The sequence below is a fragment of the Ptiloglossa arizonensis genome, chromosome 2 (genome assembly GCF_051014685.1).
Source record: "Ptiloglossa arizonensis isolate GNS036 chromosome 2, iyPtiAriz1_principal, whole genome shotgun sequence".
NCBI classification, from domain to species: domain Eukaryota; kingdom Metazoa; phylum Arthropoda; class Insecta; order Hymenoptera; family Colletidae; genus Ptiloglossa; species Ptiloglossa arizonensis.
The window spans coordinates 31,845,431-31,870,719 of record NC_135049.1 but is presented as its reverse complement, the minus strand read 5'-3'; the positions used below and the strand labels follow the sequence as shown (position 1 = coordinate 31,870,719).

Sequence of the window (25,289 nt, the reverse complement as noted above, 5' to 3'; positions counted from 1 at the left end):
GCAGGGATTGAAAGATGACGCATCGGTTGGCTAATAAATACAGCGCAACGAATAACTCGGTATCAACGGATGGAACGTGCAAGAGTCTCGTACGCGCTGGTTCGACGCTCGGAAGAGAGATTCGCTCGAGAATCGTGTACCCGGCGTTGACCTTTCCAGAGTGGAAACGTCGGTTTTTCGAAACGTACGACGAACGCCCGACGAAAAATCTCGCTCGAAGCCGACCTCGTTCCGCGAAACGAGGATTTTTCGGCGCACGGTATCGAACGTATCGCGGTTACTCACCGTTCGAAGAAATACCGGCGATAAGTTTCGCGTCGCGGGCACCAGCTCCGTTTGTCTCCGTACGTAGAAGTACCTTTCTCCAAAGCAAGTCACGCGCGAGTTCCGCGCGTTCTTACGCACTTGCGTAATGCGTAATCGTCGGACGACGCGAAAAAAAGAGGGTTATCCGCCTCAGTGCCGTACGTCCTCGCCTTTCTCCCCTTCCACGACCGTCTGTCCGATCGATTTCCTTTTCTCCTCGTTTTTCGACCGGCGACGAGTTTTTCCACGAGGAACGATCGAAAATCTCGCACACCCGGGACCATCGATCGCTGCCTTTCTCGGACCGGCGACTCACACCGGCTGATTCCGAAAGGAACCGCGTCGAATTTACGACCGCGTTCCATCTTCCACTCCGCTTTCGAGAAACGCAAATCTCCGCCGTGTTCGCTCGGACGTTTTCGCTCGATTCTTCGACACGAACGCGCGTTTCTGTCTCGGACGCGGCTTCGATCCCATCGCTAGAGAATACTCGGACGTTCGAGTCGTTCGACTCGTAGGGAATCCTTTCACCGAGACAGACGTTCGTCTCGTTTCTCGGTGGACGAAGCTTAACGGCGCAACCGGGACCGGAAGCCGGCCGACCGACGCATAATTTCATATTCGCGGTGCTCGCGAGACTTCTCGTACTTTTAAAATACGCGACGCGAGAGAATATTTCACTCGTAATCTCCGGACACGAAGATTTGTACGTTCCCAGCAGACGCGTATTACGCGGCCTAAGAGGTACGCGGAGGTTTCCTCCGAGCTGGTTGCGGGGAAACGCGAGAACGCGCGCTCTCGGGTGCATATTTTAAGAGGAACGTTTCGCGCCCCTAAATCCCCGAGCCCCGGGCACGGAAGGTCTCGGTTGCTGGCGCAACCAGCGTGGAACGAACGTTCTTCGTTACCGAATCGATACCGAGTCGAGTTCGGGACGAGGGGGCGCGTAATTCGCCATTAAAATTCGAACGAAAAACAATCCGGGCGCGACGTCTCGCTAAAATTTCCCAAAGACGAGACCCTTCGTACCGTTGCGCTAGGGTCGAGCTTGATCTTTCGTGCGCAATAAGACGCGCGGCGTAACGAAGCTGTTCTCGTCGTCGAATCGACGTCCCACGCGGCTTCGAGATCGTTCCGACGCTCCGCGAAACGAGCGTCGACGCTTACCACCGCGTCGAGACGTCGATGGAAACACGGGGGACGGATCTTCCGCGGGATTGGACGTTCCCTTTGAACGCGACGCGTTTCGTTCACCCTGGCGATTTTTCCCTCTATCCGCTTCCGTCCTCGTAAACCTCGAGTACGGTCAAGAATGGACCGAGTTTCCTCGCCGCTCCTCTTACCTACCGTCCGCGATCGACGATCCTCTTATTCGCAGCCGACGGAATCTCGAGTGATCCGTGCCGGCGCCAATGCGCTCGCTACCGCGCGCTTTTATCTAATCTACCGCCGGAACGTTTCAGGACCTTTCGTTTCGATAAGGGTTACGGTTCGTTCGAGAGCCACCGTAGTCTCGTTTTCGGAGACGGTGAACCGACTCGACTCGCGCCAAGAAAATACAACCGGGACGAACGTAACGCTCGTGGAAACCGAGTCTTTCGACGATTCCTGTCCATCGAGATTTCTCGTTGGAAAAATCTCCGCGTTGTTCAGAACGTAACGAGTTCAAAATCGATCGAAAAATACGTATTCGTATCCGCAAACTTCGCATAATTTTTCCACGTTCACCGATGCACGGTCTTCGAGGTTCGCGCGAGGTTCGATCACCGTTACCAGTGGAACACGTACGAACGGTTTCGTCGTTGGTTTCGGCGAGGCAGGTGTGGATAATTCGTAAAAAAAATTCCGTAAACGCGGTGACCGCGTGTCCGTGGTCTCCCTCTTTTTTTTCGAATCGTTTCCGCGGCGAGCGCTCATGCGCCTGGGCGGTACACGTCGCCGCGTCGGTGGAGCACGGGACTGTGAATGGAACGACGACGCCGACGGCGACGACGCTCGACGTACGAGCTGCGAGGGAAAGAGGACGAGCAGAGCGAAGTCAGTCTGGCCGCGCGCGCCCACGATCACTGTCGACCGCCGGCCTTACGTCGTTCGTTTTCGTACCGCGGCGGGACGGTCGTTCGAATTCGAAAAAGGTTACGTCGGTTCGTGGTTCGATCCTCGCCAAATTGACTCGCGAGTAATCGCGAGTACGACCATCGAGACCAGCCGCGTTGGATTTTCCATCGTTTTCGAACGCTTCCTATACCACGTACCGAAGTTCGCGAACGATGCTCCGTAACTAGAGTGGAGAACGGTCCGCGCCGCGTGTTTTCGTTTCTTCGATTCGTCGTCGCGATCGCCGACCGCATTCTCGCACGATTGCACGCGAATTTCAATTGCGAGATTCTAGCTGCTCGCCGCCGGAATGCTTTAATTTCTTGCCGTTGTCGCGATCGACGCGGTTCGCCACCGGTACGTTGCACTCCCGCACGAGCGTTCGGTAGGAATGACACTGCGAGTACCGGCGGAGCTGCTGGTGTTCGAGACTTTCTGAGCACGGTCGCTCGATTGGAGCGTTATTAAACGGGAATACGACGATCAAGGTAAGCGGGACGATTGTTCGAAAGAAAGGATCGCGGTCGAATAGAAGCGAATCGATCCCACCGGAGCGGTTCTGTAACCCGATCGTTGCAAAATTACACGCGCGAAAAGAAATCGACGAACCTACGACGAATCTTTCTCGCGCGGTGCTTCCTTCTCGGGGACGATCGGTCGGAGGGTACGCACGGGGAAAGTTTCTTTTTTTTTTGCGATAAATGATCCAAGGATAGTCGAGAAGAATTCGATGGAAACCCGCCTCGAACGGATCCGGCACGAAATCCGGTACGGAAAAAGTATACTCGGCGTTCTCGACTCGGTTTTACGCTTAGAATCGTACTCCCCCCTGTACACCTCGCTGCGGGACACCTTGCGCAATCCAAAACTCGTTTCTCCAACCTCGTCGAAATTCACGAACTCCGATTACGGTCCTTTGGTCGGCGCGCGTATACTCGGTTCGAAGACGTTTGATGTCGCGGGCGGAAAACGACACCGGAAGCGTACGCGTGCGTACGTTTTCACCGCGAGCACCGGAACACCCGTGGAAACTGAGCGCACGTAGGTACCGCGAAGTAGGCCAAAAACGAGCTACGAATTCGAGACGGCGGGCGTGTCGCGCGCGCCGCGGGACAGAAAATAGAAAGGCAAGGTCTACGATCGGGAGCGGGTGCGTGGGCCGCCGAAAGAGTAAAAAAGAGGAGAGAATCGAAGCGGAAGGTGGTCCGGGAACGGAGGACGTGGAAAGGACTACTAGGTTCGACTCGCGAAAGAATCGCGGCCGCGCGAATACTTGCCGCGTGCCGAGCGAAATTCATCCAACGATGAATACCGATCGAGAGTCTGGCGAGCGAGTCGTTGAAAAATCGTGAAATTCGCGAAACCACCGACGCGATGAAACTTTATCGAGAAAGGTGTCGCGGACCGGCGAATCTTCCCGAAAGCGCGTTCACCGGCTTGGAAGCTCCGCCAGGTGGAAATTCGTTTCGACGTACGTACCTGCGCGCGTACCCTCCACGCTGGGTACGATGGTTGGTCGGTTTCAAAGGGAAGCCTCGAACGCGACCTTTCCCCTTTCCTCGTCGAGCCAAATATTCTCAACGAGACACGCCTTTACCGTACGAACCGTAACTTTGGCGATGTCGTTCGAGTAAAGTGTTTCTTGCGTACCCGAGACGTACCCGATAAAAGATTTCGGCTTTAATGGAAATCGAGCAATATCGCGCGGCGGAGGTACGCGCCGATGGAAGAGAAACTCGATTTTCGATCGGCGGCGACGATACACGAACTCTTATTTAAAACCGTGGTCGGTGGGCCCGTTGCCGAGCGACATCTTAATCGTAATTAAGAGAAATTCCAAGGTCCCGAGCGAACGATACGAAGAGCCAGCTGGATATCCTTCGGAGAAATATGCGTAAAATCGATCTCGTCGCCCGGTCTCGAGGTAGAATTTGTCTCGATAATCGTCGACCCGGTGCGCTTTAAACGCGGGAATTTAAAGTTTATCCGAAGATCGTTCCGGCTCGTTGCCCGGGCAACAACGACGGATAACGGATTATCGCGAAACGGCGATTTCATCGGTGGCGGGGGATGTCGCAACGCGGAAACCGAGGAAATCCGGCCGGAACGAGGCACCGAACGTTGAACTCGCGCCGGAACAACGCTAACCGCGACGATATTGCCGCGAGGAACGTAAACGTAAAGTAGAAAACGCGACAAGTTCTTCCCTAGTTACCCGGGGAACGAGACCACCGGCCCCGATGATCTCGTATCTTCGTCGAAAGGTGGATTCTTTCAGCCAGGGAAGGGCCTTACGCGCCAGCGAAACGAACCCAAGAACCTCCTTCGTGTACAGGGAAACACACTTTAGACGCGAGATGAAAAGAAACGGCGAATTCTAGGAGCTCCCCGGAGCTACCGTTGACAAGTTTTTTCGAACGCAACGAGCGCGCTCGACGGGAATTTTGACGCGAAATGGAAACGAGCAACGCTCGGAGACTCGAAATGGAAATAAACCGAGCCGAGGACAACGCGGAAACGAGCCGCGTATCTCGCGTACACCGACCCGTCTCGTTGTTTCGATTCGTTCGCGGATCCTTCGGCTGGCAGGATTCGCACGCGCGAGCACGCGCGAGCACGCGCGAGCACGCGCCCGAGTTACGAGTCGATGGACACGTCTCCGATGATTCCATCCTCCCACCCCTCGATAGATCGTTGCCCGTTCGAGCTCGTCGAGCAATTACGTCGATCGTCCATTACCGATTCGACGCGGCGACTAATTGGAAAATGATCGCCGAATAGAAATTGAACGCGCGCCGGCTCGAGGTCCGCGTGCGTCTACGTTGACGCAACGCGAGCCGGAGCGTGCCTAAAATTCTCTATGTAACACCATGTGACACAGATTCGAGATCACCTTTTTCGAAAGTCGGCCCCCATGATCGCGTCGAGTCACTTTCTGTCGCTCGACGATCGAGATCCCCCTCGCGAATCGTTCTCCCGCGATCGACTCGGCTCATCGAGACGCGACACCGGGACAACCTTTTCTACGACGATTGCTCGTTACCGGGACACGGTCCGCGGATACTTCGAAACGATAAATCGAATAGGTTCCACGGAATCTCGCGATTCGTAAGCAAAGCCGACGGGCGAGCTCGGGGAAAAATTTGGAAAATTCGTCTCGTAAATCTCGAGGAGGAAAGCTACGATCCCCGCTCGAGCTCGTCCATATTTTGCGCCGATATTGCCGTCGAGCTGTCGCTTCTACCCGACGTTCGATCCAACCACGATCACCGTGGAATATACGCGTTCTTGTCCAATAGTGTACGCGGAAGCTCGTAGCCCTCTCCGTAAGAAATTGTTACGAAAAGGAGCCGACAAAAGGGACTGCTTTATTCCGCTCGATGGTCCTTATCCGATCCCATCGGGTTGCAACGCGACCAGGTCCGCGATATGCACGCTACTGCCGGGACTTTACGAGGGAATCTTTTCCATATATATTTCTCGGTTCCGGGACAATTTATATTTTCGACCGCGACGGTTTCGCCGTTCGTCTCGACTCTGTCGTTCCGAAGCACCGTAAGTAATACAACGTGGACTCGAAACGGGTAAAATGAAGCATCGAGCGGAATCGGGTCGATTAGAAATTTACCGGAACGACGCGCTCGAGTATGTCGTTTCTACTCGAGCGGCGCTCCGAGTTGAAATTTCGACCGATCGACCGGCGGCGACGCTCTTACGTCACCGTTTCTTTCTTCTCGACGCGACGCGCTGCTTCGACCCCGGTACCAAACACGTTCGGACCGATCGACGAAAACGCCAAGAATATCGCCAGTCGAAACGATTTTTTGGGGTTTTTTTTTGAATTAACGTTTCCCGAGACTTTTTCGATCGGTTTCGACGACTCTTCCACGGCCCCCTCCCCCGAAAGTTCGACACCGACTTTCCTCGACGGCCGGTTCGCGTATACACAATTTACTCCAGATTTCGCGGGAGGTCGGCGTTTTTCCCTACGTTGTAACGTTCGCTTTCGAGAAACTTCTAAATATAGTCACCGGTATGTACAACGTGCTCCACATATGTAATAGCAGGAGCGGGAACGCGCGAGCGCGCGTGTGTGCGAACGCGTAGAAGCCGCATTGGCGCGAGGAATGGCGAATTGTAACGCGCTCGAGGAATACTCGAGCCGGCCGACACTCGGTGCCCCAAGGAAATAGTAATAAAAACGTGCAACCAGCTACATAACACTTTCTCTTGCGACCTTCGTAAGCTGGCGAGTCGCTCGCGGATTTCGAAAACGCCTTTCCTCGAAACTTTTCATCGACGCACGCGACGACGACACCTCTCCGTTGGAAATATTTTCAGAGAATTTCCTCGTCGAGAGGTGGTCGCGCGAAACGGTGCTCGCGCAACACGGATCGTATCGCGCTTCGCGACCATTATGGAATATTTATACATCCGCGGCGCGATAAGGGCGGTACGTTTATACGGAATGAACGAAAATACGCGAGGCGAATACCGTTCGCGGTGCGAGCGGCCCGCGCGGGATCCACCCTGGACACCTGTCGCCGACGATGGTTACTCGGACGCGTTTCGATGGGTGTCGTCGATCCAGAAAACGAAAAAAAACGTCACGGTTCGAGCTCCAGCGACGCAATCGGCGACTCTTTAACCGCTAGACCGCGACGAACCTTCGGTTGGACGAATGACGGATCGTTTTCGTCGGTAGCCGTCGTTTTTGCCAAACGGTTTCGTTCGTTGCAACCGGTTCGCGGCGAAAAAACGAGGAGACCCGTCCCTCCTACCTTTGGGAAAAACAAAACGGAGAGGAACACGGAGAACTTTCTTTCCAGCGCGTTAAAAGGGAGATTAAACTCTCGCGAGCGGAAATAAAACGTTGGATTCATTAAGGACGTGCTAATGATACGGCTTTTAGCGTACCTCGAGTCGAATCGGCCGTCGCGAGAAACGAGACGGTCGATTGTTCACGACGCCATAAATCTGTTTCTTCGTACTCTTAATATCGTCTCGTTTACGGCCTCAATCTCGATACGCACCTTTCACGATTTCTTTCGCTCGCCGGACGAGAGAAAATATCTGTATTTAAACGACATTATACAGAGCGGTGCGCTAGAAACGAATCGCCTCTGTGCCTTCGTTACCTTGGACGATCGAAGGAAGTGTCCTCGACGAGACCACGGCCCGCGCGAAACACATTGGCGAACCGTTCCTCGTGGACGAAACAACGTAGAACGTTCCGAGATCGATTCGAATCCACCCCGTTGCTCTAACGACGCTCGAGCGACTCGTAATTCTCGAGTTCGATTCGCTGGCGGGACACCCAGTACGTGAGAAGGAAAAAAAAGGCACAAGTCCAACGAAGACACTGGTCGCGCGGAAGTCAACCGACTCGATTTCCATAAGGATTGAAATTATTGGCCCCGTTTAATAATATCTACGGCTCCGTCCGAAGTTTAAAAGGAGCCGATAAAGAAGTACGATCGGTTACGGTGGAAGATCCGATCGCGGGGTATCGGCGAGGGGAGGAAACACGATAATTTCGTGTTAATTAAGAACGCGCAACGGCGGCGCGCGTAACGCCCGACTTAACGGGCGTAGCGGTAAACGAGGACACCGGAATTCGTAATAAGACGTCGTAAGCCGAATTTAATTGACCGGCGTGTTTTGGCGCCCGTTTGCGTCAAAGTTGCGCAAAATTGCTCCGGGGAGGAGATAAAATACGCGGAGGTTCGGTACAGGGTTTGCATCGATGTTCGTCGGAAACGCGAGACCGTTCGCGTAGAACGCGGAACGAGGATTTAAACGAGCCACGCGCGAACGCGATCGCCTCGCCTCGCCTCGCCGGGTGATTAATTCGCGCGGCTGGATTCGATTCGCGTTTCACGATTAACATGTAAATCGGGAACGAGGAACACCGAACCGGATAAAGGTGGTCGGCATCGATTTCGTAGTTCGATCTCGTTCGCGGGCCCGTTAAAAAATTGCGAACTGTGTCATCGGGGCGTGAGATAAATCTCGCGATAGGGATACGATGGGTTCGTGCGCGGTGCACGGACCGAGCGCACCGCGTCGAGATTTTTATCTGGTTAATTATTGCCGGGTATCGGGTGGTTGTGCGCGTTCGATGCCGCGAGTACGCATTCCGCTCGCTCGAAGCGTCCGTTACCACGAAACGCCCGTAGAATTATCGATCCCCGATCCCCGATCCCGACGATTCGCCCTTTGAAAATTAATTTCTCGGCCGCGTCTCTTTTCGCGTGCGCTTAATAAAGGTGTACACCTTGTTAATTACCGCGCGCGGACCGAAAGTCACGGTACATTCGTTATCGTGTCCAAGTCGCGCCCGAGAGGCCGCAGAACCGCGTTTAATATCCACGCACACGCTTTCGGCCACGTTCACCGTGACGCGTCTCGTGTTCTCATACGAACGCGATACAACGTTACAAAATTATTGTTATTTGTCCTGTAAAAAATTATTTCGCGAGTCAAAAAGGAAAGTTTGCGGTGTACGCGGTCCTCGTTCCGCGATGTCCGACGGTCGAGGGGTAGAGAGGAAAGAAAGGGGAGAAAATACGAGGATAGGGTACACAGGTGACGCGTCCGGGCCGAGGAATTTAATTTTAATTCCATTCTCCGACGCGTCGTTTGCGCGTCCATCGCGAAGCCGGTAGCCGCGCGCGTGGAACCGTCCGGTCCCTCTTCGACTTATTATTAATAGTGCTCTATTTTAATGATACGTCAAAAAAGACGAGGTCGTCGCCAGGACGTTGAACACGAACTGTTCACCGACTACGAATTACGTAACGAGGTTGTTTAGAGAGAACCTCGCGCGCGCGAGAGACGGCGAAGAACAAAGGAGAAGCGACGCGTCGAGTCAGCGCCATTGATTAATAACACCGGCTCGACTCGAGCGATCCGAGCCGCGGATAAATGATTATTTTCCTACGATACGCTCGTGGGAAAATGTCCGCCCGCTCGGAATTACGCGACGGGTCCGTGAAACATCGCCACGAGAACGCGCGCGTCCTTTTGCGCGAGTATGCGCGTTCACCGACCAACTTTTAACGTCGTCGGTGCTCGAACCGAACACGTTACCGAGGACTAACGATAAACGGATAACGCCGTACGGAGAAATCTAGAGTTAAACGCGTTGCATTTTCCACCAGTCTCGATTTTTCCTCGTCCTGCGTTTTCCGTTGTTCCGTGCGCGACGAAACCGAGCGTTCCCAAAGTATCCATTAGCTTTCGTGGATACGTCCGCAACCCGAGCGAAGACGACAAGTACACGGTCTATTTCCGAACGGAAGACGCTCGAAAACACCGAACCGTTCCCCTTGCGCCGAGAGTCGAATTCTTCTTTGAAAAAAAATTTCACAGCCGAAATTACACGTCGGTGCCGCGTACTCGATCTTTCGATAACGCAACAGTTTCCCGGAAGAAAGGGAATCGTAGCGAGCCGGTAGCTCGAGGCGAACGAAGGCGAAACGTAGGAAGAGGAAGTGTACCACTCCATAGGAGATTGATGGTGTTTATTGCAACCCCGTCGAGCTTACCGGTTTCATCCATTACCTTCCCTATATCTTTCGTCCGCAAGCTCGTGCTTTTATTGGCACGGCTTGCAAATAAAAGCACACGCGACGCGACGCCGCTGCGCTCCCGCGAGTAACAACGAATGCATTCCGAGCGCGGCGAAAGAAGCAACAGTGGTATCGAAATTACGGGTTAGACGCAAAGTAACGTTCCTTTTTCGCAGCGTGTGGTTACCGACTCCTCCTCCGTTCCCGTTTCGCCCCGCGAAGGATTTCCCGACGTTTCGGAGAAGGAAACGAAACGTTTCTCGGCAAAATTTCCCGCGAACGAGACCAAAGTATCGAGTACTCGTCGAACACGAACGAGCTCGCGTTCCCAAAGTTTGCCGCAAAGTTTCTCAATGGTGTACGTTTCATCGATTCTGCGAAGGTTTCGCAACTGGGCATGCTACTGGCAAACGTGGAGAGGGCTTGTCTATTACTAACGGCGATCCACGTTTTACTCGATAAGGGCGCCGTCGCGGAGACCTTCACACTTGGCTACATCACCGGCTCGAAAAGACGTCCAGGGGACTTGGAGTATCAGCGGCCCGGTTACCGGATATCCGGTGCTATATCTCTCGCCGTGGAGGAGGTAAGCGAACCGCTTTCGTTCCCCGAATGCGCCGCCCGAACCGCAATTAGCACGGAAGTCGCTGATTAACACCGGTGAAATTTAGGAACTCCCTTCGCGCGATTATCGCCGACCGAGCGAGCTAAACGTTGCCGCGAAAACTTGCGTCCGCGAACGCGTAAACTCGATCTTCGACGATTAACCGTGGAAAGTCTCCGTACTTGCCAAACCGGAGCGTTTCCTCGACGAAAGGATACCGCGTAGGGTCGAATTCGATTAATCCTCGAAGAAGAATGTACGATCCCTGGACTCTCTTAGATCAACGCGGGCGAACTCGGCCGACGCGGGCACAAACTCGATTTTCTCGTCGCGGAAACTTATGGCGAGGAAGAGACCAGCATCCTGATGACCGCCGACCTGTGGACGAGGAATATCAGCGCTTACATCGGTCCCCAGGAAACCTGCATTCACGAGGGTAGAATGGCGGCGGCGTTCAACCTCCCAATGATATCTTACGTAAGTGTGGCCTCTCCTTTCGTACCGCGATCCTCGTAACCTCGACGCTCGTTTCGGAGATCGAACGTCTCCGATCTGTTCTCGTTCGACGAACGCGACCCTCGGACCGGGGTCTTTGAATTTTAGCGGAGACATCGGGAAGAGAGAGAGAGCAACGAGTTCTCGTTATCCGCGTTTCGACGCGAGAGGCTTTTTCGCTAGGTTAGGAGATCGTAGACACGGTTACGCGAGATCGAATGCGTAAAACCTCCCCATTGACGCCGTTTCCTCCACCGAGCGCGTGTTCCTACGGAAACACTTTGCTCGAGTAACGAGTTCACGCGCGAGCTTTCAGCGCGAAACGATTCTCGTTTCGATTCCTCTGAAGAGCAATCGAAATCGAGACGTCCGAAACTTCGAAGGAATAGAAGAAACGGGACGGTACCGATATCGTTCCTCTCGCAGCGGTGCGTTCCGTCGAAATCGAGAACCGTGCACCTCCGCGTAATACCACGGATGGTCCCTATTCCCCCACCGAACTGGTGTTTCGTTCGATCGTTGTGTTATTTTTGTTTTTTTCTTTTTTTTTTCGCTGGTTCCGACGTGATCCGACGGTGCAATGGGCGGGTTTAAGCTCCCAGGAGCGCCGCGGGCCAACCGAGGAAATAAATTATTCGCCGAGCGGCGGGGAATACGAATGCGCGGTGCCGAGGTTACGACACGTTTAACCCATTCAACGCCACCGAGACCGTGGCTCGTACGGTTTATCTACTTTGCGAGTCGCCTCTTTTTCGCCGCGCGGAATCCGTGCGCGATGAACGCGGACCGTGTTACATCGTAACGATATAATACATTTCGGCGAGCGTTTCCACGCGATAACACGGAATTACGGCCGAGTTTAAAGCCCGATGGTAGACGAGCGCCGACCGGTAGCAACTCCTCCGCCAGATTTCAACCACCGGCGACGAAGATACGACCGGGAGAGACTACGGCCCGGAGCTAATTGCGAGGCTGAGTTACGGCCGAGACTCGAGAGCAGTTTTCAAAGAGATATTACGCGCGGTTGTTCCGTAAACTATGGGCGTTAATTTCGGACGACGAATTCGCCGCGCGAGATTCCTCGACAGGCCGCGCGTTCCAATTACTACGCGCGTCGCGTTCGAAGTTTCCGTGTACGAGAATCTTGGGAACGAACGAACCGATTCGAAACGATTCCGGACGCACGTGATTCGAAGAGCGAGCGTACACCGCGATCGTTCCAATTTCCGCGCCGATAACGAAACGTCGGATGCGAGAAAAAATCACGGTGTCCGTTTCGTTGCAACGAGTTTCGAAACGGGTCTCGCGCTCGCTCGTGATAAATGTCAAATATGTAACGAGCCGTCGTTCGGTTCTACGGAACGATATCCGGTAGCTGTCGAGGAGAGCCGAAACAATGGTCTCGCTCGTGACATTTTCACGATTCGCCGTAACTAATGGCAGTGAACGCGACTGTAGACCAGAGGGATTGCCAACGCGGACGAGGAAACCGTTTCTCCGCGTAATTCGTCGATTTTTTTAATCTTGCGACCGTCTTGGAAGAAGCTGCCGCGTCGTTGACGATCGGAACCGGGAACGATAACCATTCGTCTTACGGCGAATCATTCGGATCGTTGGATAAACGTTCCCCTTGAACCCGGTCCGTATCGTCGAAAAATATAGGAACGTCGTTTTACGATCCATTTAACGCGGGCCACCGCACGCGCATCGACTCGTCGCGTCACGAGGAACAGGTACAATTATTTGTTCCGGCATAGCGCGCCGTAGCCGGCTCAATTTCGTTCGATTCGATAAATTTGTTATCGGTGCCGTGGAACGATCGTTCTTCTTCACGGGCAGCCCGATATCGATGAATCAACGTCGTTATCGTTGTTTCCATTTTTAATTCGTCGACCGTCCGATCGATCCGGTTCGCGGACAGGAGGTCGGTGTAACCGTGAATCACCGTCCACCGCTCCGGGTTTTCGTTTTTTTTTTTTTTTCTTTCGGTTTCCCGGGCCCGTTATATCGCTAGTCCAGCCGGCACGCTAATCGCGCGCGTAACGCGTCCTTCGCTCTCCAGCCTAGTAATAGACCAACCTAGAAACCGAATGCAAATTCGAAGCCGGCTCGCGCGTGGCGTACGCGGCGCCGTTTATCTCTACCTGGCGGCCGTGTCCGCTCGAATTCCGGGTCGCAATGACAACGCGGGGAACAACTAAAACGGTTGGTATTCGGGTCGAAAGTTTTCATTCTTCCGCGTCCGATCTGTTTGTTCCAGTTCTGCACGCATCGCGAGTCCTCCGACAAAAAGGAGTTCCCCACGTTCGCGAGGACCAGGCCACCGGACACGCAGATATCCAAGTCGGTCGTTTCCGTGTTGATGGCGTTCAACTGGACCAAAGTGAGTAAAAGAATCGTCTAAACCTTCGGAGGATCCTCGAACGACTCGAGTTCGCGGCGGTGCTCTCGAACCGCGAGACGAACGTTGTCGGAATTTGAGCAGAGACGCTCCGAAACTGGGATCACGATCGTCGCTAGCTCGCGCGGATATGTTTCAGGTGACGTTCATGTACATGAACTCGACCCTGTTCGAGTTCAACAAGATGTCGACGATCGCGAAGACCATACTGTCGTCGTTCGAGGCGGCGGGCGTCACCGTGAACTTCCTCCGATGCTGGGAAGAGCCGTATCACGTCACTCACATGACCAATCCTTTCCACGGGCACGTTACCGAGACGTACCGGGAGACACGGAGTGAGTAATCGAGTAAACGGATTTAAGCGACTCGCGAAGGCCCGCGACCCGTTTCCCTCTTCGTCGAACCTCATCGGTTAACCTCCTTTTGTAATTTACGAGGAGGTTCGCGATAACGGCGAAACGATCGCGAAGCTACGGGAGCACTTGTCCCGAAAAATCCCGCTCCCCGTGATCGTTCGGGAAAATAGGCTACCCGCATTTTCGTTCTTTCGCCAACGATCGGCTTGTACCGCGTCCGCGGGAACGATTACCCGCATACGACAATTGCGGGAATCTCGCGTCGTGAATAGATACGGCCCATAATTTTGCCTCGTCGGTCGGACCGTCTATTTGTGTTTATTCGGTTTCTAAAAATAGTCCCGATGACCCGCTTCGAACGATTAAGATACCGAAAGGAGATTCGACCGAAGGGACGAAAAGAATCCGAGGGATTAATCGGCTCGTGAACACCGCGTTTGTTTCAGTTTACGTGATTCTAGGGAATTATTACGAGCACATGGGTCTCTTGATGGCTCTGGACGAAAGGAAGCTATTGGAAAAAGGTATAAATCCGCTGTAACGTGATCAGGTACATATACTTGGAGAGCAGTGTCGCTAGTCGTAATCTCGTACCGGGTGACCCGCGCGGCAACCGACGATCTTTGCCCAGCATCTTCCCCGGATCGTTCCGAACCGAGAGAGTCGCGTACACCGTGGGTCGATCTCTGACCGTTATCGAGACGAGCTCGTACGCAACGAATCGATTCGAACGATATCTTTGAACTTTAAAGACCAAACGTTGCGACGAGAAAGAAACGGACGCGAAGCGAATCTTATTTTCGGCGTAACTCGTTAACCGATGGAAATAGACTCACGGTGTACGCGACAGTTTCGGGCCGGAAGAACGCGGTCGAACGGACCGGAAAAGTTTATCGATTGTCCCGCGAAACGCTCCGTATGGTCACCCTAGATCGAATCGCGATAAAATCCCCTTGCCACTTGGCTCGCAGCAATCGAGAAACCTTAGCCGAACTGTAGACGTCCCGGTGGCTACGGGACGCTCGATCGCCTCCTCTGTTTTCGACCATAGGGAAAAGTATTTCGAACATAATTTTGACACGGTTCCAAAGGAGAATACCGAAAAGTTCCTCCGCGTCGGCGAAAATAAAGCGAACGTTCGAGCGTCCTGTTTCTCGAGGAACCCACCGATCCAACGATCGCCCACGTTTCTCCAAGCGAAGGAACATCCCGTGAATTGGTGTCGCAGGGGAATACTGGGTGCTCGGCGTCGATATCGAGCAGTACGACGATAAACGACCGGACAAATATTTTCGGGGTTTGTGGCAGAAGAAAACGAACTCTTCCATCTTGAAAGCGTACCGAAGCTACTTCAGCGTGGTAGCGTCCGCGCAGATCTACTCGAGAAACTTTACGCGACTGGTGAACGAGTACAGACAGAGGCCACCGTTCAACTTCACCAATCCTCTCGCGAACGTCGGTGGAATCGTTCAGGTGACTATTACAATCGCTCACGAGCGAAATTTTTACCAAGACTCGTCCACGAAAACGATTTCCATCGGACGGGAGAATTTTCAGGGAAATATTTTACCACCGATCTGATCTTTCCATCGGAATTTCGAATCTTCGACGACGACGACGACGACGACGACGTCGAAAGTCGACGCGACGGTGTTCGATCTTCGAACGTAATCGTTACTTTTTGTGTTATAAGGCAGATCGTGCCCGAGACCGCGTATCTCTACGACGCGGTGCACCTCTACGAGAGATCGTTGTTGAAGGCTCTGGACGAAGGTCGGAATCCGCGGAACGGCCGAGAGATGGTGGCGACTCTTTACGGCGTCAATTATCGCAGCGCTATGGGGTACGTACGGGATATCGATCGGCTTCTTAACTTCGTGTTTTACGACACGCAAATCGCTCTCGGTCCGGCGGGACGAAAGCAGTGTCGGTGATCCGGCGGCGAAAATGCACGCCGAAAACGAGCTACATCGTGACGATCCTCGATGGTACTTTCGGTCGAGTAATTATCGTTCGCGTAACGAGGTCGACGTAGACGGAACCGCGGCGATTCGTCATGCCCGTGTCTTCCCACGGAAGCGTCGCGGCGACTCGGTGATTAATAGGGCCCGTAGACCCAACGATTTATCGCTCGATAAGTTGCACCGCTGCGCTCGATACGACTGTTCGAACGGAAATTGTGAAGCGCGCGGGATACTCGCGCGCAAACTGTCGCGTGACGCGAAACGCGTCTCACGCCAGGACGGAGCTGTCGCGAAACCTGCGAAGCAACTTTGATGGACGACGGCTTCGAGCAATCGGCTAATGCTTCGATTAACCGTCGATCGTTAATGCGTTTCTAGACGTTGCGGCCCGATTCGTAACATTGTCTCCGATTAATTCCACCGATGCGAGTTGCCCCGCTAACCGACGAACGAAACCGTAACGTTCATCCATCGATCGGTAATTTTTCCGTTTCGCTTCTGGCTACAATTAACGAGTATCATCCTTCCACCGATACAGCTTCTCGAGAAAAGTAACTTCTTCTATCTACCGCGATTTGCATGCCCATAAATCCAACGCGAGGCTTATCGCGGAGAACGTATCCCCGATAAGAGCCTCGCGACCACCTTTTACTCGCGGCAACCGTCTCCGTGTGTACGCGCGCTAATGAATTTCGATTCAATTACGCGACGTATGGGCGCTTCGTCGTCGTTTTCAATTTTCGAAAATATTTAACCAAACGTTGCAACTCTCAGCACCGTGAGTTCTGTTGGATATTTATACATTCCGCGAGGTAACTGGAAAAAGTCGCGGTACTCGCGAAATACCCAAATATTATCGTTATCCGTTGCACAATTTCGTCGACAATAATTCCAGAAGAATTCACCGGAATCACAGACCCGACATCGTTCCGAACGCGCGAAAACGCCAAGCTTCGCACAAGACAACGCGGAATACGTGACGCCAATAAAGCAGGAACGATCGTTATCCCGGTGACGCAAGCGTCTAGAATTATAATTGACCCTACAAAATAATTAAGGCTTTCGCATCGCGGGGACTGGTGTCCATGTTCTCGGATTCCGATGGAGCGGCCGCGGCTCCTACGCGATCTTTCTTTGCTCAGGATGATCGATACATCCTGTTAACGCTGTACCTTTCTCGCTCCAATGCCATCGAGAGTCGGTTACGTAACGTTCGCTGTCGCGTCCCGAGAAGCGACGATAATTATCCATAACGGTGAATCACGGAAAGAAAGGGAAACGGGAAACGTTGAAAATTGACGTGGAAAATAACGAGCGCTCGCGTTCTATCGCGCGATTTACGATCGGTTTAATGCGCGCGAGGCGTCACCGAGTTCGAACGTGTTACGAGATACATTGTCTTCCCAGGTACACGGTCTACATGGACGAAAACGGGGATGCGGAAGGTAATTACACTCTGATCGCGTTGGACAATCGGCCGACGAAAGGACACGGTTTATATCCAATAGCGTACTTCGTGGGAAAAGAGAACGGCACGAATCTCCCCGTAAGAGACGTTCACCGCTCGTCGAACGATCCTTTTCGGTCCTCGAGGCTTTCCTTAAAATTCTTCGCCCGTTTCTTTCTTTCTTTCTTTCTTTCTTTTTTTTCTTCGATTTTTAGAAACTACGTTTGACGAGGGACATTTCTTGGATCGGAGACGGGCCGCCGATCGCGGAGCCCCATTGCGGCTACCACGGTGAAAAATGCGACTGTACGTACAACAAGTTCGCTACGTTTTCTTTATTTTTTCTCTCTCTCTCTCTCTCTCTCTCTTCTCGGAGGGCTCTCGATTCTCGGGAGGTTCCGACGAGTTCGATCAAAGTTCGGAGAAACGTATCGCGAACCGCGTTCGGAAACGAATCGTTCGGTGTAACGTTGCTCGTAATAACGCGTAATTACAACACAGTTCGAAGCCTGACAGTAATCGACACGACACGCCGAGGCACCGACTGGTAGCGCGACTCGACCGCAAGGACAATTTCGACTAAACGTGTAACCGAGTTACGTCCGAGCTACGAGCTCGAAGCATCGTCGAACCGATACCGAGACCGAGACCGAGATCGAGATCGAGAACGGTTTTCGAAAGGATACGCGAGCCGGATTATCGCTCGCGAACGTTCGAAAAGAGGTATCGTCGCCGCGAGAGGACGAGAGTTATTACACCGGTATCGTTTAAACGTTCCATTTGCTTTCGAACGGATCGATTCTTCCGGCGGTTCGAGGCACGCGAAACGATCGTGAGGTTCCGAGTGACCGGCGACTCGCGAGCGAGATCGGCGGACACGTTCCGGACTCGTGTCGAAAAATGATACGCGACACCGCGAAAATTGCGAACGATATAGGGACGGTTCTCCTTCGAATTACCATTCGTCAGCTTTCTCTCGGACCTTTAAGGCCGCGCGAACCGATCGCGCCGAAAATACATCGTAAAGATCGCCGCTCGCTACCTTAAAATTTACATATGTAAATCACTTAAAGGGGAACGCCTCTCGCCCTTCCCGCGGTACCTTTTTCGTTTCCTTTAATTGAGATCGAATACGTATCCCGGCCACGTAACCGCCCGCGATTACGGATTACGCAACCGGATCGTGCGCGAGTTGCGCTCGCGACCGATTTAAACCGACCGAGACGGAACATCGAACAGGGGGTACAATTAAAAAAGAGAAGGGGACGGAGCCGGAACATCTCTGACCCAAATCTTCCGAGTAGCCAGCTTCGGGCTTCGGTCCCGCGAGAACAATCGAATCGATCGTTTCGCGGTCCGAGGAGCGAGAGATCGCTCCTGGTCGCGGAAACTCCACCGAAACGCTCGCGTTTAACGGAAATCTTTCAGCTCACACGGGTGAGATAATCGGTGGCATAGCCGGCGGGTTTCTACTGATCATCGCGGCGGTGGTCCTGGTGCTGTACAGGAACTGGAGGTACGAGCAGGAACTGGATTCTCTGCTCTGGAAGGTGAACTACAAAGACATTCAGATCAAAGAGCAGAAAGACGAGTCAGCGGGAGTCAACGAGGCGCCTACCAAATGCAATTCCAAGGTAAATGCTCGGCTCCGTTCGACCGACGTTCGTACTTTTCTATCCCGGGCACCGACCAACCCGGATCCCGTTATTCCCCTCGATTCCCTCGAGCCGATCGATCTACGAAACTTTCCGACTTCCGATCCAAAGGATTCCCTATCGAAATGGAAACGATACGGCCGCGATTTTTTCGCAACGTGGAATCAATTTCACGACTCCGAATCCACGGTATTACTTTAAATGCGAAATCGACCGTGGTGTCTCCACCGGAACACCGAGGTCGAATATTCTCCGATATTCGCCAACGAGCAAATTAATCGTAAATAGCTCCTTCTCCTTCCACCTGTGCGTTCCGACTATATTATAAAAGGAAATACATCTTCGAAGAATAAAGAACTCGTTTTGTAAAGGAAATACCTTGGTAGTTATTTTCCCTCGAGCCTCGATTTATCCGGGCTGTTTCCCGATCGAGCCGGCCAATCGAGCTCCAGCCGTAATATTTAATCGAGAAGTGTTTCTCTTCGGTAGCTTTTACCGCATTTTCTTCCTCTGCGTCTCGCGTTCGGCGTTATTTACGTGCCGGGAGTTACGCAAGGGAGAGTGCAATTTTCTTCCGCGATAACGTGCTAAAATAAAAATGCTTCCCGTGCGCAGACAACGACGCAGCCGATCGTCAGGACCAGCCAGGTCTCCCTGAGCTCGAACCCCGACGCCGACTTTCGATATTCCATGATTTACACGCAAATAGGCGTCTACAAGGGGCGGATATTCGCCGTGAAGAAGGTCCGGAAGAAATCGATCGAGATCACGCGCGAAATGAAGAAAGAACTGAAGGTGGTGAGTAACGTGAACACCGGCGGTGTCGTTGAGATTAGGATACCCCGCGCTTTTCGGCGACACGCGAATTCAAGGATCGTTTCCACAGATGCGTGACTTGCGCCACGACAATTTGAACGCGTTCATCGGCGCGTGCACCGATCCCCCGAACATATGCATCGTCGTCGAGTACTGTGCACGCGGCAGTCTCAAGGTAATCCTCCACGAGAACGGTTCGCGATCTCGTTTACCGAGAACTCTCGGCCGTCGAGGGCCATCCGTAATTTTCTCCCGTACATTTCATTTTTTTCTTCGCGCAGGACATCTTGGAAAACGAGGACATGAAGTTGGACAATATGTTTATGGCGTCGTTGGTCGGCGATATCATCAGAGTACGTATCGTTCGCGGAGCTGGTTCCTCTTACCGTTCCCTCGAAACGTTTCGTTCGTTTGGTCGAGTATCGGTTGCAGCCTCGATAAAAAATCGTTCGATCGAACTCGACCATCGCGCTCGCGATAAGGGCCCCCCCGGTTATCGGAGGGATTCGAATCGGAAATTTGATACTTCCCGCGACGAGATCGTTGGGAAGGAATACGTCGTCGGGCATCGATCCGCGCGAATTTCTTTCACCCTCGGTCGAGTACAATTTTTGAAATCGCAACCCCTTCGAGGAAAGTTTTTCTTTCGACGGAGCGTCGGTCGTTGTAAACTTTCCCGACGGTACGTCTGGAACTTTCCTCCTTACGTGCCTGGCCGTGGTAGACAAATTTTCCCAATATTTTCACGCGCGACGAATCCCGTGGAACGATTGCTCCCGATCGAAGTCGATGCCCGACGTTGACGAAAATCGATATACGAGCTGACGTACGGCGTTCGCGATTTTTCCAGGGCATGATCTACCTCCACGAGTCCGTCATAAAGTATCACGGTTCGCTGAGCACGTCGAACTGTCTGGTGGATTCCCGATGGGTCGTAAAGCTGGCGGATTTTGGACTCCACGAGTTCAAAAAGGACGCCGAGTGCGAGCCGTGCGACGTCATAAAACGATACCACGGTACGGGAACACGCTTCCGGGGGAAACGGACCGATTCGCGAACGAACGCGAACCGATTTCGAAAAATTTATGCCGCCGCTATCCGATCCCAATAGCAGACTCGACGCGAACTTTTGCAGGTTTGCTGTATCGGGCGCCCGAATTGTTACGGTCGAGGGGTACCCTAGAGCCGACGGCTCGAGATTACCAAAGAGGAGACGTTTATTCCTTCGGAATCGTCCTGTACGAGCTTCAAGGAAGACACGGTCCCTTCGGGATCACGGAATCGTCCGACTCGGAGATACTGAAGAAAATAATCGCGAGAGAGCCGGAGCTGAAACCGTTCAGGTATTACGATCGAAACTCGCGATCCGCCGATCACGGGGGATAATTAAATTTTACGCCCTATCCTGTCCACCCTGTCGACCGACTCTGTTTTCCTTCGATTATCTCAGACCCCCGTTGGAGCAATTGGAGAACTGTTTCCATTTTGTGCACGACTGTCTGATAGAATGCTGGGCCGAGGACCCCGAGGCTCGTCCAGATTTTAAGATCGTAAGGAACAAACTGAGACCGCTGAGAAAGGGCATGTGAGTTTTCAATTTCACCGGTTGCTTCCGTACCGACTATAATCGAACGTTGGAATATATCGTTGAGTCGTCGAAGGTCGCAGCGCGCTACGATTTTATCGCATACCGGTTGATATTAGCTTCGCGGGCATATCCTTCGACGGACTTACGCAACTGGGTTGGCTAGAGACGTTGAAGAGATTCGTTCGCTGGTTTCCAGGAAGCCAAACATATTCGACAACATGATGGCCATGATGGAGAAGTACGCGAACAATCTCGAGGCCCTGGTGGACGAACGGACGGATCAGTTGACCGAGGAGAAGAAGAAAACAGGTCGGCGGATGTACCGAAATTATTATCGAATACGGAAACGAGACTTTCGATCGCGTTCCACGAAATGTTCTCTTTACAGACGCTCTGCTGTACGAAATGCTGCCGCGCTACGTCGCCGAGCAACTGAAACGCGGGCACAAAGTCGAAGCCGAGAGTTTCGACTGCGTGACCATTTACTTCAGTGACATCGTTGGCTTCACGGCCATGTCGGCCGAAAGTACGCCGTTGCAGGTAAAAGTTGTACACCGTACGCGGATCGTCGACGAAACAAAACCGAGCGTTCGAGTATCGTGAGCTTTCGTTTTCAGGTGGTGGACTTCCTGAACGACCTGTACACCTGCTTCGACTCGACGATAGAGAATTACGACGTATACAAAGTGGAAACTATCGGGGACGCTTATATGGTGGTGAGTATACTCGAGGATCGAATACAATCGCGAAACGGGTAGACGTTCAGCGGTAACCGACGAACCGTTTCTTAACAGGTAAGTGGGCTGCCGATACGAAACGGCATTCAACACGCAGGAGAAATTGCCAGCATGTCCTTGTGCCTCCTAGACGCCATTAAGCAATTCAGCATTCGGCACAGGCCCCTCGATAAGCTGCAGCTGCGAATTGGTATACATTCCGGTAGGTCCGGGGCAAAATCAACAATAGAATTTACGACCCGCCTCGATCACAATTGACACACTTTTACCTCCGCCTCAGGTCCCGTGTGCGCTGGCGTCGTGGGTCTAAAAATGCCGCGTTACTGTCTGTTCGGTGACACCGTGAACACCGCCAGTCGCATGGAATCCACAGGATCGCGTGAGTACCGCGCGCGATCCACCAACGCGAAACCGACGTACGCGATCGTTACTTTTCCTCTATATATATATTTTCCTTCCATTTCTTTTTCGTTTCAGCGTTAAAAATTCACTGCAGCAGCGAAACGAAAGAGTTGCTGGACCAACTGACCGGATTCAGCCTCGGGGAAAGAGGTATGATCTCCATGAAAGGAAAAGGCGAACGTCTGACCTATTGGCTGATCGGCGAGGATCCGATTTTGAGGGAGGAAAGGAACGTGCAACGCGAGAGCCGACGAAGCGGTTGCTCGAAGAGGAACAGCACCGCGAACAATCCACTGATACCGAGAAGCTCCCTGAAGAACAAGTCACTGGTGAGGTCCACCTTCATGAGGTGTTCCAGCGAGTCGCCGAAACGGTTGCGGTTCGCCAGCTCGGATCACCTGGATCAAAAGTGTTCGAGAGCGAACAGTCAGCTCGAGGCGATAGTCGACAACAGCCCGTGCAAGCCAAAACTCTCTTGCGCGAGCAGACCGTTGTGCACGGAGAGCTGGAGATCCTCGAGCAATTCGTGTCCCTGCGTCGAGAAGCTGTTCGATCAAGAGACGCAGATCGACGCGAAGGACTTGGCGTTGCAGCGGCTGCGATCCGAGGCGATGAACGCGCGAAACACCTGGACGATCGGGAACGAGTGTTATTTCTCGCGAGCGGGGAACAAGAGCTTCCGTCTCGGATCGGCAGGATTCGCTCAGACGAGCTGCAGGTCCGCGCCCAGTAGTCCCAAACACGGCTCTCTGATCTTGAATTGTCAAAAGAGAGCCGCCCAATCCAACGAGGAGATCGACGGATGGGACGCGACCGCCCCGTTGATTTACTATCCGGGAGGACGATTGGATTAGGGGGTTTCCGTCCGTTGTGGGATCTCCGTTTCGAATTCTTTTCGAGCCGACCGATCGAGTTTTCGATGCTCCGGTCGATCGAGACCGAGCACGATCATCCTCCGTGTGGAAATACAGTGCCGGCCGCGTTGAACGAGTGCGAGCGGAGCCGAGATCGATTTTCGGGGAGTTTCGCGCGACGAACGGAAGTGCGACCGACCCAGCCCGATCGTTTCGTCGCGACGCTTCCGTACCGAGCGACGCTCTCGCGGGAATACGCTACTACCGGGACGACTCGTTTCCAATGTTATTCGGGCCAGTCTAACCCGCGGTGTTCAACGATTCGGATAATGTAGGTCAAGTTTCCGTACCCTACGATCGAAATAAAACCACGCGTTTTATTTCCACGATCAATCGACTCGACAATCACGTTTCATTGCGGCATCCGATCGACGTCCCACCCGAACAATTACACGGTCAGGCCGGTCGGTCGATTAACGAACGAACAACTGGCCGGTGGTCAGCCGTCGTGCGCGCATCGATATGATTTTCCTTCGCCCTCGGTACACGATGTACCAAAGCAAGACCCGTACGTACAAAACGAAGATACCTAACAGATGTATTTATACATTATTTATAGCATATGTAACTCGTGCACGGTAACCAGCGCGCCGTAACGGTATATTCCACGCATTAGCTTAGACAATCAAGAAGGCTCGTGCTTTTTATTCTCTACGTAAGTGTCTCTAGTCAATTTACCTTTAACGTTTCCCTGTTCGACACCGTGGAAAACACGGAAAAACCTTGGTCGTTCAACCAACGTCCCACTGGTCTAGTATTAACGGAATTACTTAGTGCCGACACGCAGCGCGTAAGCCGATTATTTATAGAGTAATATATATATATATATATATATATATATATATATATGTGTACGAACACTAACGATTGGAAGCTTGAAATGTACTTACGAAACTTTTTCGACGATATGTATCTCCTACTTAAGCGGTCTGTCTCTACCGTGATTCGACGATGTTGTAAATTTACCGCCCAACCTGAAATAAATGAGTCGGTAATCCATCAAGGTCGTTTCGATCGAAGAAAGAAATCGTTGGAAAAAGCGATGAAAATTCTCGTTGAACGATTCGTCGAAGCGAGTCTTCGTCGAGTCTCCGCGGGAACGCGGAAGATACGCGTCCGAAACGAAAACGGACATCCGAGACGATTCGGTTGTATCGACGGATCTGATCCGTTCGCGCGCGCGCAAGTGCAACGGCACCGAGTCGCGCGCTTCGGGCATACACGAGCGCGTTGCGTGATGGAACGGCGGCGATAACGTACCGAGACCCATTAAATTTCTCAGGATCGTTGAAACGAATCGTACGCGAGACGGGAAAGACCGCGATTGCGCGGATCGCGTCTCCGCGTCCGTGCCGCGTTTTATCCGCAACGCTTGGCCGGTTACCATAGCGCGCGCGGGATGCTCGTGAGAAATTGGAAAAAAATCGATCAAAGTCGACCGTTCGAAGACCGCGGGAACGACCCACTGGCTCTGGTGCGCGATTAATAATTCACCGTACGAGCGTAGAAAGTCGCGGCAGCGAGTTGTATTTCACCGAACGAAAGTTCACCGATTCGAAGACCAAGAGGCGTACCGATCGCAACGGCGAAAGTCCAGTTGCAGCGTTTCAGGGATATCGAAGCGTGCGCGCGTGCGCGCAGGCGCTCACGATCGACGACCACGGCGTCTACTTTTCGAAACCTTCGCGAGATCGATGTTTCGAGTCCGTTTCGATTTACGTCGCGAGTCGTCGTTAGAAAGTACGTTCCGAACGTTGGAAAAGGGGAACGATTCGATATGCATTACCGTCGGCATACCTTTCCTTCTTGACCACGGGAGGTACTGTTACGTTTATTTATAATTGACAGTCGGCGACGATCGGTCGTGCCTCCCGATCGCGAAAACCATAACTAAAGCCGTTAGTGGCTCGACGGATAACCAAACTGTTCGTTA

The 25,289-nt window shown here is 52.8% G+C and overlaps 1 protein-coding gene across 1 annotated transcript; it reads left to right on the top strand.

Moving 5' to 3' along the window:
- Positions 1–10,374: 10,374 nt before the first annotated feature.
- On the top strand, positions 10,375–23,805 carry LOC143154847 (guanylate cyclase 32E). The gene is made up of 22 exons (XM_076326858.1): positions 10,375–10,563; positions 10,861–11,058; positions 13,337–13,459; positions 13,617–13,812; positions 14,280–14,357; positions 15,062–15,306; positions 15,531–15,676; positions 17,205–17,343; positions 17,460–17,550; positions 18,673–18,878; positions 19,515–19,697; positions 19,786–19,890; positions 19,997–20,068; positions 20,566–20,731; positions 20,851–21,058; positions 21,166–21,300; positions 21,500–21,612; positions 21,692–21,843; positions 21,921–22,019; positions 22,098–22,242; positions 22,321–22,419; positions 22,518–23,805. Exons 1-22 carry the CDS (start codon positions 10,375–10,377, stop codon positions 23,294–23,296), a joined length of 3,867 nt encoding a protein of 1,288 aa, XP_076182973.1. The 3' UTR covers positions 23,297–23,805.
- The last annotated feature ends 1,484 nt before the right edge of the window (positions 23,806–25,289 follow it).